General features: G+C 50.2%; 5 protein-coding genes across 5 annotated transcripts; 2 read left to right on the top strand and 3 right to left on the bottom strand.

Annotated features, from left to right (window-relative positions):
• Positions 1-1,115: 1,115 nt before the first annotated feature.
• EURHEDRAFT_405835 (Zn(II)2Cys6 transcription factor domain-containing protein) lies at positions 1,116-2,795 on the top strand (the record flags this gene model as incomplete). Its single annotated transcript, XM_040780413.1, has 1 exon — positions 1,116-2,795. One exon carries the CDS (start codon positions 1,116-1,118, stop codon positions 2,793-2,795), a length of 1,680 nt encoding a protein of 559 aa, XP_040635387.1.
• Positions 2,796-2,955: 160 nt separating this feature from the next.
• On the bottom strand, positions 2,956-10,857 carry EURHEDRAFT_380844 (putative polyketide synthase; the record flags this gene model as incomplete). The annotated part of the gene is made up of 3 exons (XM_040779340.1): positions 2,956-8,663; positions 8,726-10,181; positions 10,234-10,857. 3 exons carry the CDS (start codon positions 10,855-10,857, stop codon positions 2,956-2,958), a joined length of 7,788 nt encoding a protein of 2,595 aa, XP_040635386.1.
• A 318-nt stretch (positions 10,858-11,175) lies between these two features.
• Positions 11,176-12,387, bottom strand: EURHEDRAFT_416181 (zinc-binding alcohol dehydrogenase family protein). The gene is made up of 2 exons (XM_040782888.1): positions 11,960-12,387; positions 11,176-11,911 (listed from the first exon to the last, which is right to left on the bottom strand). The coding sequence occupies exons 1-2, from the start codon at positions 12,366-12,368 to the stop codon at positions 11,259-11,261; spliced, it is 1,062 nt and encodes a 353-aa protein (XP_040635385.1). The 5' UTR covers positions 12,369-12,387; the 3' UTR covers positions 11,176-11,258.
• Positions 12,388-12,528: 141 nt separating this feature from the next.
• On the top strand, positions 12,529-13,905 carry EURHEDRAFT_518222 (uncharacterized protein; the record flags this gene model as incomplete). The annotated part of the gene is made up of 1 exon (XM_040786650.1): positions 12,529-13,905. The coding sequence occupies one exon, from the start codon at positions 12,529-12,531 to the stop codon at positions 13,903-13,905; it is 1,377 nt and encodes a 458-aa protein (XP_040635384.1).
• Positions 13,906-13,924: 19 nt separating this feature from the next.
• On the bottom strand, positions 13,925-15,290 carry EURHEDRAFT_464443 (FAD-dependent oxidoreductase; the record flags this gene model as incomplete). The annotated part of the gene is made up of 2 exons (XM_040784958.1): positions 13,925-14,727; positions 14,777-15,290. 2 exons carry the CDS (start codon positions 15,288-15,290, stop codon positions 13,925-13,927), a joined length of 1,317 nt encoding a protein of 438 aa, XP_040635383.1.
• Positions 15,291-15,376: the final 86 nt, after the last annotated feature.

Raw genomic sequence — 15,376 nt, 5'->3', positions numbered from 1 at the left:
CAGGTAACTGAACCCTATAATACCTGCTTTGGTCTACCGGCAGAGAGCCCGACGTGAGACTAGACCCGGAGTATCGCTCCGTGTATCCGAACGGCCGTTCCAAGGGGAATTGTATTTTCAGTCCCCACTCACTGGCCGGCCTTGCGAGCCAGCTCAGGAATAGTTTCACTTACAAAGGTATACTACATATGACCGAGACTAATCAGCATAATCAAGCTCTCTTGCCTATCTCCGATGTACGCCGATGTGCACCTCTCCGAAGGATCAGGGGAATACGACTCTGCAGTCAGCATCCTTTGACTAGAGCAACGCATATACGCATCAAGCACTTTGCATTCCTTCTCTTTCGAATCCTTCCTTTACATATAGCTAGGTAATCGCCTCCAGGGTCTAGCCCCGTAGTCACCCAACTACTTACAGGGGTGAGCAGTGCGCGATTTTGATCCTCTGAAGAAATCCTTGTGCATCACTGGCTTGCCAGAACGATTGATCATTGGCTTTCGCAATCTAACTCAAAGTACTGGACTTTTTAACATCTGCACATAGCCACAATCCAATTTTCCCTTTTCTCTCATGGATGGTCCAAAAGATCAGATTGTTAGTCCGGGCATGCCTTGCTATTGTGAAACGGTGACTGGAGACTACGTGGATCTAAATACTTTTGCGCCTATACTCTCAACATGTGGGCCTAATAGGGGATTTAATATACGGAACAAGAACAAGGGTCCTCATTCCCTTTGCCTACGACTTTGGTGAAAAGGTACAGTTGATACATCTATTTGTTGCCTTCTCATATCGTTCCGTCCCACAGCCTTGCTCGTATAGATGTGTCAGCTTTACATCTGCCTTTGAAGGCTTAACTATTCTGGGAGTGGGCCCTGATGTTTACGCTAGCACAGTGAGTGAGATTTAAGAATGCTAAGGTGGGTCGTATACGAAGTATAAGCATTATGGCCTGAACCAATTAGCAGAGCTATTGCTAATCATCTGTATTTTTAAGATAAGAATGATGGCCATTATGCTTCGAAGGATTATGCTCTATGTTAAATACCTCTTCCCAAGAATTTCCTTCCCATTATCTTCTCCATACCTGCTCAAACACCATCATCGCTGCTATGACTATTTCACAATCCAATACTAAAACAGCACAACCTCATTTCCAGCGTCGGGCAGCATGTGACCGCTGTCGTGCTCAAAAGCTCCGCTGTGTTCAAGATACTCCAGGGACATCGGCCAAGTGTAAACGTTGTGCGGCAGCAGGTACAACGTGCAACTTTGGCATCCCAAAGCCTGCAGGTCGACCATCCGCCAACCGAACATGGACAGACCGGTCCCATGACGATGAAGCCACGAGGAGAAAAACGCCGATGAGAGCCAGCAGCAGCAGCCAAACCGACTTTCTCGACGACAACTTGGCCCAAGGCACAAGGAATACTGATGATGGTGACCATTCAGGAGCAACAAGGACAGACGAGACAATAGCGCCCCCATGGTCAGCCGAATGGTCACAGTCACATATATCTTCAGTAAATCCTCTGTTTGACGAAGCGAATCTGCTGTCAATATCCCAAGGTGGAGGGGATCTCATCGGCCTCGATGGTCCCAACCCATCCACACCATGGAGCCTTCCATTGAACCATTCGCCCCAAATGGAATTCCCCTGGGAAAGCCTACCCTCAATTAACAACAACACCGATACCCAGGATCTTCCGTGTTCCACGGCGGGTCCTGACTCTGCATTCATACCATCCAGCATTCAGACCGCCCCCGAGACGGAACATGACATAGATCAGCACGCAACAATAGCCAAGAGCCCCAGAAAGCATCTAGAGCCACAAGATGCGGTATCTGATTCGCGTTCAGATTATGAGGTTATTATAGAGCGCAAAAAACCGGAGATTGGTGGGCTATCGCAGCAGGACTGCTGGATGCAAAAGTTGTCACAGATCAGCATGGACCTATACGAGCTATCTACCACCAGCGATGAATTACACCGGGAAATTGAAGAGACTGGCTGGTTAGAACATTTCCCTCACCAGATGGCTGGCCGTCTGACGGAACTGTCAACTGCCTTTTTGGAGTTGCTGCAATATTTCCAACAGTCCAATGATGATCACCGCCAAGCGATTAAGAACTCCTCATCTCACAGCATCTCAATATTTTCTTCCAACAATTCCTCCTCCGACCTTAGTGACAATGAGGCTGTACCCATAATCGAAAATGTGCCCCCCAACCTCCGGCGAAAACCGAAATCCCAGCCTCGGCCCGACTTACCTTGGATGAACATGACCACGGGCCTGCAACTGGTAGCCTGCTATCTCCGTTTTCATCAGCTCCATAGTGTTTTGTATACAGCCATATACAATTATATTGCTGTCGACCAATCAGACAGGACAATGCTCGATATTCGCAGTCGCAACAGCAGCCGCAGTGACCAGGTTCAGAGACTAAATTTCCTGGGTAATCGTCCAACCATCTTCCTTGGCCTTCAAATTGGCGGCGTCTCATTAGAACCGTTTCATAACTTTCAGATCAAATTAGTGTTGCAAATAAATACGCATCTATTTGGAGAAATTGAACGTGCCCTTGGCCTTCCTGATGGCTATCGTGTTAGTAAGAAGAGGAAGGATGAAGGATCTGGCATTCTGGGAGGAAGCATGTCACCACGGTTGGTCGAGATGACCATGCGAGACTATGCCAGTGGTGATGTTGAAACAGAGCTGGACACTTTGTCAACCACGAAGAAGAGGCTGGCCGCATTGCGAGGATTGCTGAAGGGGACGATAGATATATGATTAATTGGCTTGACCACTAGATCAAATCATATTGTTGTATTTATCTACATCAACTACAATATGCCCCGTGGAGTACCCAAGGCCTATTTATAGAAAGTCTGGTGGCCATTGCCTAGCATTTATAATCACATCTTCCAGAAAGAGCAAATGCAATCTAATTCTACTTTCGCATAAACCCCATATCCTTCCATGCTTGGACGTACTTTCTGACCACATCTGCTTCGACTGGTCCCAGTTTGGCTAGTGTTTGGGAATGTTCTTTGGTTTTAGTGACATCCATCAGGAGCCCCCCGCAAGACATCCTCTGGAAGTCTAGCTGCAGGAAATCAATGAGCATCGCGGCAGGATTGTCCGTATCTGGCAACAGCGGCGAATGCCGCACTCTATCCACCCACTCTGTGAATGGAACTACCCGGTTGGGGGGGATATCTAGTGCATCAGCCAGGGTTGCAATCATTTCCTGCCATGGTTGGCCGACAGGGTTGTCGATGTGATAGATTGGGTAAGGCACGTTGTTGGCCATCACGAGATCGATGGCCGTGCTGGCAACATCATTGACTGGCACCCAGGAAAGAGTACCACTAAAATCAGGGAGAATGCAGAGCGACTGGCAGGATTTGAGCATGAAACAGAGATGTTCTATCGGGTTCCAGTATCCACTTGTCTTGGATCCGGCGATTTGGCCCGGCCGGGCCACCATCACACGAAACTGGTCTGGATACCGGTGCAAAGTGGCGTCGAGGATTCTCTCACAGGCGTTCTTGGCTTCGCAGTATCCAATTGGAAGGACAGATTTCATTTCCATGCGTTCCTCGGGAACATGTGTCCTCCCGCTCCAAAGGGGATAATGACCGACGACGCCAATGGAGGAGATCAACTCAAAACTAACCTTGAAGCCATTGGCATGCTGCTTTGAGACATCGCGGGCCAGGTCAATCAGGTTTCGGAGGGATTGTAGCTGGGGCTCAAATGCCTTGATGGGTCGTGTGCCGCTCATGGGCCAGGCGTTGTGTACGATGTGAGTGACATTCCGGACTAGCCAGTCATAGTCCAACTTAGGGAGTCCTAGATACGGGTTGGAGGTGTCAGTTGCGAACGACTTCAGCTTCGACTGTGCCGCATTGTCGAGGGACATGCCGCGAGATGACAGCGCCTCTTGCTGTCTGATTTCCACGGGGTCCTTGCGGTTGGGGCGGTTAACACAGATCACGGTCTTTACGTCCGGACGCTGTGCCAATTGGGCGACGAGATGAGACCCCAGACTACCAGTAGCACCAGTTACGAGAACGCATTGGTCCCTGTGGCTGGGAAGGGGAAGCAGCTGGTTCTTGTCGGAAGAGTTGGGAACTGAGAAGCCTGCAGAATATTGAGCAACGTATTTGGCCACCTCTGCCTCGCGAGATGCTGTATCACCGTCGATGGGCTCTGCCTTTATCGGCTTTGGTAGGCGCTTGTGCGGCTCTCCCGATGCCATGGCGATTATAACCTTCTGGATTCCATTCTCCGGTAAGTTTCCGTCGGTCCAGTCGACATGACCAAATCCGACTGACTGTAGATCCTTCTCCCACCGGGAAACGGGGGCAATGGCATGCGTACGGCCGTCGTCAAATAGCCACCAACCCTCCAGCAGACCAAAAATGACGTCGATAAAGGGAACAATGCCAGTCATCTCCAGCATCATAAGGAACCCATCGGGACGCAGCGCGGAGCGGATATGCTCGCCCGACTTGGTCAGACTGTGGGTCGCATGAATGGCGTTACTGGCGAGGACAATATGCTGATTGCGCAACTCCTCGGCTGGGGCCTTCTCTATATCATGTACCGCGAACTTCATGAACGGGTACTGTTTGAATTTGCGGCGCGCCTGCGCGACCATGGAGGACGATAGATCTGTAAATGTATATTCCACCGGCACGTTCAGACTCGCCAGGAACGGAGCAAGGACCAGTGTTGTTCCCCCAGTGCCAGCACCCATTTCGAGAATCTTCAGCGGCCCGTCCGACATAGGCAGACGAGATACGAGACGGGAAATGACATCTTTGATCTGGTTATACGACATGACGTTGAAGGAGTGATCACAATAGAGCGCAGACACAAGCTGGCGGCCCTCAATGGTGCCAAAGATCAGGCGAATACCATCGGTCTTGTCAGACAGGATATCGGCGAGATGCTTGCCGGCGTAGTAGGTGAGTCTGTGTGCGTAGCTCCATTCGGGATACTTCTGCAATAATTGATCTAGTATCGTCTGGCTGGATTTGTTCGGCACTGGTATTTTGGTTCGTATAATAACCCGTGAGTCCTGGACGTTAATAAGACGGGCCTCGTTCTCCAAAAACCCGTAGAGATAATCAACTAGTCGTCTATGATGGGGGGCAAACGGGATCCGCTGGAGAACCTGACCTGGCGATGTAGCCTTAAAAGAGCACCCCAGCAACTCAAAGGCTTCCACCACAAGGGCTACACACAGACGGTTTGACTGTGCCCAGATAGTGTTGCAGAAGTTGTCAATCTTGTAGTTGCGAATGAACTGGTCTGTCAACAACTTCGACTCCCCGAATGCTTCCATAATGTCTTTGGGGTCAATGTTGAGTTGCGAGTGAGTTTGTCCTAAGGCTGTCTCTGTTGTCTTGACCTGGCCCACACGCTCGTTGGGAGGGCTGCTGCTGTTGGAGTCTTCTGTTTCTTCCTCCGAAGAATCATCTGTAAATATATGATTATCGCTATCGTCTGATGTATCCTCGTTGTCGTCTTCATTAGCCGGACCGTACAGGGCATTGGCGATACACTTGACAAATTTGACGAAGTTCGTGGCCTCCATAAGCTCCTCCTGATCAAGAGTACATTTGAACACGGTCTCCACCTCGCGGGCTAGCTCCATTCCCATGAGAGAGTCGATACCAAAGTCCACGAGCTCCGAGTCATTCTGGATTTCATTGAGCTCGAGACCAGCAACGTTGGCGATGAGGGATCGAACATCCTCAGCAATATCAGGCCGGGAGGGCCCCTTCTCTGATTTCGCTTCCTGGGTCTGAACTGGCTCTTGTTTAGAGTGAACCGGCTGCTCTGGATTAGGCTGAGCGGCTGCTGGAGCCGTTACCAGACTGCTTGATGGGGGAGTTGGCAAAGACTCCGGGGCAGTGAGACGCGTGAGAATTCGACTCAAAGAATGCTTGGAAACTTTGGCGTACTGAATTCCTAGCATGACATCGACCAACATGCCGTTGGTAGGGCTGAAAACAAATAGATCTGTGACGTACAGTTTGTCTGACTCGCGGTGGTTGTAGGCAAACACATCCCACATTGCCGGGCCATTGTTGTTCTCATTTCTCTTAACCTTGGGCGAGCGCATGACCTGTTCACAGCCAGTGGCGATGAACATATCTGCTGTAGAACGGTCGGTCATGCAATTGACCCAAATGCCGCTGACTTGGCTGAAGCAGTCTGCGAGCACTGCATTAAGCCATGTCTGCTTGCCCTGGTGCTGTGTTTTGTGGACACGGCCAGCACATGTGTTTCCTTTTCCAACTACCTTGCGAACCCCCCGGTACATCTCACCGTAGTCGACAATCTCCGCAAAGGTCTTGTAGACGTTGCGACCCTGGATAATATCGTCCGCATCATCATCTTCAAGAATTTCCAGACACCGTGGGTGTGAGACCAGACGCTCCAGACGACTAAATTCCATTTGATACTGGAGGTCATCTGTGGCGCGGAATTTGATCTGGCCGTCGACGTGTTTGCTCTCTGTCTTGTGATCAGAGCCAGTGCTGACAATTTTCCAGGTCCAGTCGCGACGGCTGTCATCCACAGCCGCAAAATCAATCCAGACGCTGCGCGAGGGATCCTCACAGATCGGGCTGTGGTTCTGCATGTTATGAATTTGGGGCTGCAGTCCTTCCTTGGACACATCTGGCAACAAGCTGGTAAGGGATTCAATGACCATATCGACCTCGACCGTTGCGGGACAAATTGGTGCTGTTTGAACGATCAAGTGTCCCCCTACGTACTCCTTGTACTCCTTGGTCGTGGTGTTGATGCGGAAGCGAGGTGCACGCTGAATATCGTTGTCCTGGTAACTCACAAACGTCCACAACTCGAGAGGATCTTCGATAACTGTCGGAGTGGTGTCTTGAACAGCAGCCTTGATGGGCTTCTTCAGGTCCAGCCAGTGACGGGATTTTTCAAATTGGTATGGCGGGAGGATCAGGGGCGCATATGAATACGTTTGCACGGCATGGTGGGCCCAGTAGGTTACTTGTAGTCCTTCACTCCACAAAGAAACGGTGGCATCGACAAGGTTCTGCACTCCCTTATCGGTGGTCAGGTTCATGGCCTGGAAATAACTATCCTTGGAGGAGCTCAGCGCCCGGCTGGCCATGATAGTGATGGTCGAGCTTGACCCAGCCTCGAGCCAAATAGCCGATGGGTATTTTTTGGACAACCGCTGGATGGCTTGGTTAAAGAAGACGGGGTACCTCATGTGCTCTGCGACGAACTGTGCGGTCAGCTTGTCCGTCGACTGGGACCCGGTGGCTCTCTCCAGATGAATTGCCGGTTCCTTGAAAACGAGGCCCTTGCCGCACTCCTCCAGCATTTCAACAAGTGGTTGCACTAATGTCGAGTGGAAGGCGTTGGTGACATTGAGCTTCTTGTGTTTCATGAATGTGAACCTGGCATCCGTGGCAATGGTTCCAGCAATAGCTTCAATAGCCTCGGTAGAGCCGGCCAACGTAAAGCTGCGGGGACCATTGTAGCAGGCGATACTAGCTGGAAAGTGCCCATTTTTGTATCGAATGTTGTTAGACTCGAAGACCAATTTCTCAACGACATCTAAATCGCCCTCTACTGCCATCATAGAACCACTGTCGGGTCCCCAGTTATCACGCACAAGCTTCGCACGACGAGCTACCAGCTGCACCGTGTCCTTGAGACTGAGGACACCGGATATACATAGAGCGGTGATCTCGCCAAAACTGTGGCCGACAACCGCCTCGATATTGACACCGCTGTCCATCCAAGCTTTGGCACAGGAGTACTGCATGGCGAAGAGCATAGTCTGTAGCCTCACAGTATCTTTCACTGGTGTTCTTTGGAAAATTTCCGGATATATACCATCCAGACCAAGGGACATGATGGTATTGTTGCATTGGTCCAGGTAGCTGCGGAGGATCTGGATACTTTCGTAGACTTGGCGCTCCAGACCTATAAATGTCGAAACCTGTCCGCCAAAGCACAAGATTACAGGACGAGAGGCCTTAATAGCGGTGGTGGGAATGTTCTCTCCACCGGAGAACGAGGTCAATTTGTTGGTCAATTCGTCGACGGAGCTGCAGCTGAACAGCAAACCCTTTGGAAGTGTCCTGTTTGACTGCCGACACATGTTAAATGACAGGCTTGCCAATGTTGTTGTGGTGGACTTGAGGATCTGGAGCAGCCGGGTAGCGTACGCAGTCAGACTACGATCATCCTGACCGGCAAGCCAGAAGGGATGTTTGACGACAAAATGGATAGGGTCCGACTCCTTGCCATTGTGCATGGACTGCGTCACCACCATTGAGGCATTGGATCCAGATGCACCGTAGTTGTTAATGAGCGCCGCTTTATGTGTCTCAGTCCAACGCTGCAGGCTGCTCGGGACTTGGATCATGTCTGTTGAAGAGACCTTGATGTGGGAGCTCAACTTAGAGTGACTGGCTTGGGGCGGAATGTATCCTCGCTGCATCATGACGAGGACCTTGATCAGCGAAATGACACCAGATGTGCCCTCGGTGTGGCCGATAAGGCCCTTGACAGAGCCGATGGGCAAAGGTTTGGTTCTATTAGGACCGGCCAAAGCACGGAGGATACTTTCGTATTCAGCCGGATCGCCTGCAATTAGTAAGTCATTATTAGTACTATACACAAAAAAATGTTGGAGTCAGTGAACTGACCAACAGGAGTACCCGTTCCATGCGCTTCAACCAGAGAGATCTGCTCAGGCTCCAAGTTTGCCTGTCGGATGACATCTTGGAAGAGCTGTGACAGTGATGGCGCGTTTGGCACGAACAATGGCGTGCAATTCTGGTTCTGATAAACTGCCGTGCTGGCAATGTTTCCAAATATCTGGTTGCCATCGGCAATTGCGTCAGACATCTTCTTCAAGAAGACGCAGGCAATACCCTCACCACGGCAGTACCCATCCGCCAACTCATCAAACGGCTTGCACTGGCCTGTGGGACTCAGGAATGTTGCGCCAGCCAAGTTTTGAAACCAGATGGGATTCTCCATTGTGGCGACTCCACCTGCCAGAGCACCACCCGTGCATTCGCCGGTCAAAATGGCACGACAGGCTGTATGGATGGCAACCGCTGAAGCAGAACATGCGGTATCTATTGTCATTCCTGGGCCTGTCCAGCCAAAGTAATGGGAGATCTTTCCGGGAATGAAACTCTTAAGGTTTCCCGTAGCCGTGAAAGCATTGGGAGGATAGCACGCCACATTCTGTTCATAATCAGCGGCGCAGGCCCCAATATAACATCCGATATGCTTGTCGACATTGGCCATGGAGAAGTATCCAGATTGTTCAACAGCCTGGTAGGCTGTTTGCAACATGATTCGCTGCTGTGGGTCCATCGAAGATGCTTCGCGGGCACTCCTCTTGAAGAACCTGTGATCAAAAGCATCAATATCCCGCATGAAATTACCGTACCAAGTGCGCTTCTCATCAAGGTCGCGCCAGTGCGTTTCAAATCCAAAACGACTCTCCGGGACAGGGATATGCTGGGACTTTCCATTGGCGTTGATCGTCCAGAATTCGTCCAGGTCATCTGCACCGGCCACCTTAATGGCCATACCGATGACGGCAATGTCCTGGTCATATTGGGCAGACTTGGTATTATTTGGTTCGGGGTCTAGGACACTGGCCAAACGATCGGGGACCTTCTCATCCGGATCTGCGAACTGTACCATGCGGTTTCCCAATTCCCGGATGAGAGACGGCGGGACGCATCTGTCGGGGCCAAAGGAAATAACTCGTGAGCCCTGGTCATTCAGGCGGGACATCTGGACGGCCGCAAATGTCTCGTACCAGTTGGATTTCTCTACGAGGATGGAGTTGATCACCAGGCTGTGCATCTTACCGTCTTTAATGGACTCCCCATTCGCGTTGGTGTAGCTGGGGATAATCAGTTCACTACCTTTGGGGAATTGGAAGTCCTTGGCCAAGTCACAGAATTGAAGAACATGGTCAATATTCTCCTTCTGCTGTTGGCAATGAAACCGCCCATGAAGGCCAACTACAGCGGCTGTAATTCCAGTAGCCTTGAATTGCTGCAGGAGTAGAGGGGCCGTTTGATCAGAGCTGGTGATTGTGGCTCTTTTCTTGTCGTAGGAGACGGATATATAAGCCTATATATGTGAGTCAAGTCCCAAAATATTAATATACAGAATGTAATCTCACCTCTGGAAACTGATCAATAATGCGAGAAATCTCTAGGGCCTGCTCAGGTGTATTCCACGCCGTGGCAAACGACTTTGCATGTCCCTGTGCCGCCTCTTGTGCATCCACCACGGCGCCGATGAGCATCGCCAGACGGATAGCGACAGCACCGTATGTCTTGAGTTGTTCCTGGTTGGCTGCACTAGCCACGGCAATGGCACTGAGCAGCCCAGTGCAAAAGCCCAAGGTCTCTACCTTTTGCGTCGTGAAGTGGGTTTGCAAATCATCTTCGCATCTTTCACCCCGATTCAGCTCGAGATATCGGACATATTGAGTGAGTTGGGTGAGAACAACCAACGGGGTCAGTAGAATGTTGGGTAGGTCGAATTTTAGCTCATTGTCCACTCCGCTTTGGAACCAGCGATTGAGGTCGTTGAGCAGTTTTTCTCCCGGCAAAGCATCTAGGGTTGGTAAGACCTCGACAATAGTCTTCCATTGCTTTGGGAGATCTGCAATGGTATCGAGCGCCCAATGCTGAGTTGGTTCTTTGGTTATTGTCGATCGCAGTTGCTCGAAGGTCTGCTTGGAGAAAGAGACGATCTGAGGCCCGAAGAGGAGGATGGTGGTTCCTGGAGTGCCCGCCATTATAGTTGATATGATAGATAGAAGTTGGATATTCTATAGATATACAGCGAAGCAATGAGTATTTCACTAGAGACGAATACCGCACGATCAGAGCAGCCTAGTCTGATTGACAAGTGCTGATCTGATGAGATGGTCTGGACTTCGGAGGATTGTCTTCTACTAACACGACAGGAGGATCCGAAATCATGCCGAATTCTCCGAAGGCAGTATCTATAGTAATCAGATTAGGTTTTTAAGTGAACGGAGGAAAGCAAAAATATACATTCGTTGGCAAGTTATTAAATATATGTTTATGTATAATGATTTTTATGGGAAAATAGCCCGAATGGGTAATCAGACAATATTATATTGCTAGATATATAGTATAGTACCAATCAGAAGATCTAGAAAGTACTCTACGTTTACTGCACTCGATAAACCAACTTCCCCCCTCTCACATGTCCTCCCCTCAACTCCTCCAACCCTCGAATAATGCCATCCAAACCCCCATCCCGTTTTTGCACCAGTGCCTCCAGATTCAGCAGTGTCACAAGTTCATTTGACGCAGCCCAAAACTCCCTCGCAAATGCATAATCATCCGGCCGTGCCTCTTGCATTTTCCCAGCAAAGTTATACGCTTCTCCAAAAGCCGTGTATCCCGACCTCCAGCCGTGAATGACATCGTTTCGAGGAAACGGACCGGCCACGGGCAGCACCCCAACGTAGTGAGCCGCACCAGACCGAGAGGTCAGCGCATCCGCGCAAATCTGGCGACTCGATCCCTCAGAGATGCAGTCAAAAGCATAGAGGAGTTCATTGCCCGTGGCCTTTCGGATGGCTGTCGCACATACGACGGGGTCCCCATAGTCGAATGTTTCATGAGCCCCGAGGGTTTTGCATTTGGCCGCATTCCGAGGAGAACAGGTTGTTAAGACATGACAGCATGACAAACGGGCATATTGGATGGCAAATAGACCGGTTGCAGTGCTACCGCCGTAGATCAGAACGGTTGGTGAAAGAGTAGAATTACTATTGTGCACAGATGGCCATGGGAGACGTAGCGTTTGATAGAGAGCTACCATCCGTTAGTATATACCATGCTATATCATTGGGAGTTTCTTACCTTGACCTACAATGTTAATACCCACGCCAAGTGTCGCCGCCTCCGCATCACTGATGCGGTCCGGCACATGGATCGTCAACCCGGCCTTGAACAGACAATATTCACCAAATGCGCCGCTGGCAGGATGACCAAGTCTAATTCCATAGCACAGACCAGCGACTCTATCACCGATGCGGAATCGACCTGGTGGCACTTGGTCTCCTATCTCTACCACCTGTCCAGAGGCATCACAGCCAACTGTGTGTGGAGGAATGTCGTCAGGATTGAAACGAGAGGCCGCCTTCCAGTCGGTAGGGTTGAGGGAGACATGGGAGACCCGGACAAGAAGGTATTCAGGCTGCAGTGTTGGGATGGGGGCTGAGGAATCAACCGTGAGCTGGTTGGCGGCGGAGACTTTGACGGCACGCATGACTTTATTGTGATATTGTATCCAATTGGTATGCATTATTTTCCTATTTGGTAGCTTTTATTGTCCATTTTAATCCACCGAAATACTCCGACTCTTACATTTAAGCCCTGTGAAGGATGTTGGCCGGGGATATTCTGTGTATCCTATACTCTACTTCACCATGCCCTGGACCAAAATCACTTCTGGCCATTATCAACGGCCAATTGGGGAAAATGAATCCTTCATTAAGTTCATTGGTGATAGTGGCCATGTCCACCACCGCGATAACTGGTCCATAGCAGCGACGGCCTCCTTCAAGCCCCGTTCATCTCTTTTTGATCAGGATTCATCCGCATTGCTCCGCCGGGCATGGATGATACTCCGCTTTTACCATCCCAGCATTGCCGCCACTGCCACCGAGCAGATGGTGGATTATCATTGCGTGTCAGATGCAGGTCAACTAGATCATTGGGCTGATGAGACTTTTATCACCCACGTCGATAAATCCTCAACGCCCCAGCAAATCATCTCCAAACTTCAGCCCTCGCGATACGCCACCGTCCATTATCTTCCTCACAGCTTTCAGGTAATCCTGCACCTTTCTCACTGGCGGACAGACGGCGTTGGGGCATTACAACTCCTTGATGCCTTTCTCAAGGCAGTTATCTCAGCATTACACCAAGATGTGACCACCCTAGCTTGGGGAGAAGAATGGCAACGACTTACCCTGAGTGTGGAGGAGATTCTAGATCTCCCCATGACGGCCAGCTCCGAAATCCTCGATGCCAGCTCGAAATTTATCGCCACGCTGGCCAATACAAAGTGCGCCCTCGGAACGCCATATCGGGGGGATAACCAGACCGTCCCTGGAGGTACACAGAGTGTCCGAATTCGATTGTCGGCTCTCACCACGCAGACTTTGATTGACGCGTGTAATCGACTGGGTATTTGCCTTACCTCTGCCGTACATGCCGCCATTGCGGCGACTAACTTCCTCATCGCTCCTGTAGAGAGGGTAGAGAAAGGGAAGGAACAACATCATACGAGTACTCTCCGGGTGAATGTACGAGAGTACTTGCCAGCACCATATAATACCTCAGACTATGCAGCTGGTTTATATACTGGTGGATATATGGTCAAGGTATCCGATCCACAGAACTGGCTTGAAAATGCCCGCCTGTACGAGCAAAAATATCGACAAGGGGCTACATGTGAATTCCTTCAATCTCGTCGTCAGTATGCCTTGACGGTCAAGAGTCTGCTGCAGACTAGACAACCGGAAAATCAGCAACCACCCAGCAGTGGGCTGGATATTTCTAGCGTTGGTGACGCCGGAGTCCATGTGCAGGCGAGCTATGGCAGTGGTGATGCAGGGCTTGATGTGTGCAGCGTGAGTTTGGGGGTTGAGGTTCTGGCACGTAACATGTATTGTTTTATGTGGACATTTTGCAACCAGCTTGAGTTTAATCTGGTATATAATGAGGCTTTTTATGACCGGCAGTTTCTCGAGAATGTGTTGGATACTTTGCAGTCTGTTCTGAAGGAGAATTGTATATAGTGATATTTCCTTGAAATAACTACTTATTGACAGTACTAAATTGGAAGCTCGCCCTGTAAACCTCCTTTGCTTCTGTTACCATAGCATCAACATCATAATCCCAGATTTTCCTTGTTCGCTGTTCAATCTGTTCTTTGCACTTGTCTGGGTCACTTCCAGACTCGTGATATGTCCATTCGTAGATATCCGCTGTCTCCCTTGAACTACGCACCAGCCATTGCGTGCGCTCATACCGAACAGAACTGAAAGCATGAAGAGCCTGCACAATGTGCGTGGATTCTTCCATTTCTTCCAGAATACTTGCCAGAGCCAGTGCATCTTCCACCCCGAACCCGGCTCCCGCTCCATGATGCGGTGCACTGCCATGAGCTGCATCACCAGCCATACACACTCGCCCTTTGGCATAGAATGGCACAGGATGGGTGCCTAGATCGAAAATAGCCCATTTGGCCAACTCCTCTGGCAGTAGTTCGATAATGCTCCGTACAGCCGGTCCCCAGTGAGCAAAGGCAGAGGCCACCTCGGTCTTGTGTGCTGAACCAGCCATTTTCTCGATATTCGGCCAGACATCCCAGTCACGAAGGAAAATAACTATGTTCATCAGAGTGTAGTTGGCTAGGGGATAGTTCAAGACATGGGAACCTGGCCCCATGTGTAGACACTGGTTGTTGGCTTTGTCGGTGCCAATGGCTGCGGCCGCGGCCTCAATTGGTACAACTGCTCGATATGCAGCACGATGCGTATAGCTGGGAAGAGACGCTGGATTATCGGGGCCTAGTAGCACTTGTCGGACGCGGGATTTGATGCCATCGCAGCCAATAACTGAGTAATTTAGCTGAACTCAAACATCAAATGTATTGGATAGACTCACCAGCATCAGCTTCAGCCATGCTTCCATCCTCAAAATGCAGCATCACAGTTGGCCGATTCTCATCATCGACGTACGTCGCCAATCGTTTCTGGAATACGATTACATTACCCGGCAACAATTTGGCCAGCTCGTTAAGAAAGTGAGCCCGATGACAAGCCCAAAACTTCATCCCATCAATGGGAAGTTGAAAAAACAACGGCTCAAACGTCGGATCTTCCTCTCTTTGTTCTCCTGTCACCTGGGAATACCCATCCACATAACGATTATACGCCGTGACATTCTCGTTCCCGACTCTGCGTAAAGCTTCCAAAATACGCGGGTCCAATTGACGCATGCATTCCTGTGCTACGCCGGTAAAGGCAATTCCAGCGCCAAGTTCGTTGAGATCATGCGACTGCTCGTATAGAGTGACTTTGATGTTGCGTTTGAGGAGACCGAGGGCAAAGATCACGCCGACAAGACCAGAGCCGATGATGGCGACGTGCGGGCGCTTTTCTTCGCATTTGTCGGACATGTTGCAGTATATTTCTAGACAGACTAGTGTATTTCGCGCTTGAAGTATCATTTGCATCTTTATTGACATATCTTGATCCTGTCGGA

This window comes from Aspergillus ruber, assembly GCF_000600275.1.
Source record: "Aspergillus ruber CBS 135680 unplaced genomic scaffold scaffold00032, whole genome shotgun sequence".
NCBI lineage: Eukaryota > Fungi > Ascomycota > Eurotiomycetes > Eurotiales > Aspergillaceae > Aspergillus > Aspergillus ruber.
Note: the sequence above shows the minus strand (reverse complement) of the source record. Positions and strands in the feature narration are given on the sequence as shown.

Excerpts from the sequence above, each read along its gene's own strand:
- EURHEDRAFT_416181 (XM_040782888.1), bottom strand. The coding sequence starts at position 12,368 with ATGCGTGCCGTCAAAGTCTCCGCCGCCAACCAGCTCACGGTTGATTCC. Across the intron at positions 11,912-11,959 it reads TATTAACATTGTAGGTCAAG|CTCTCTATCAAACGCTACGT; the intron begins GTAAGAAACTCC and ends AACGGATGGTAG.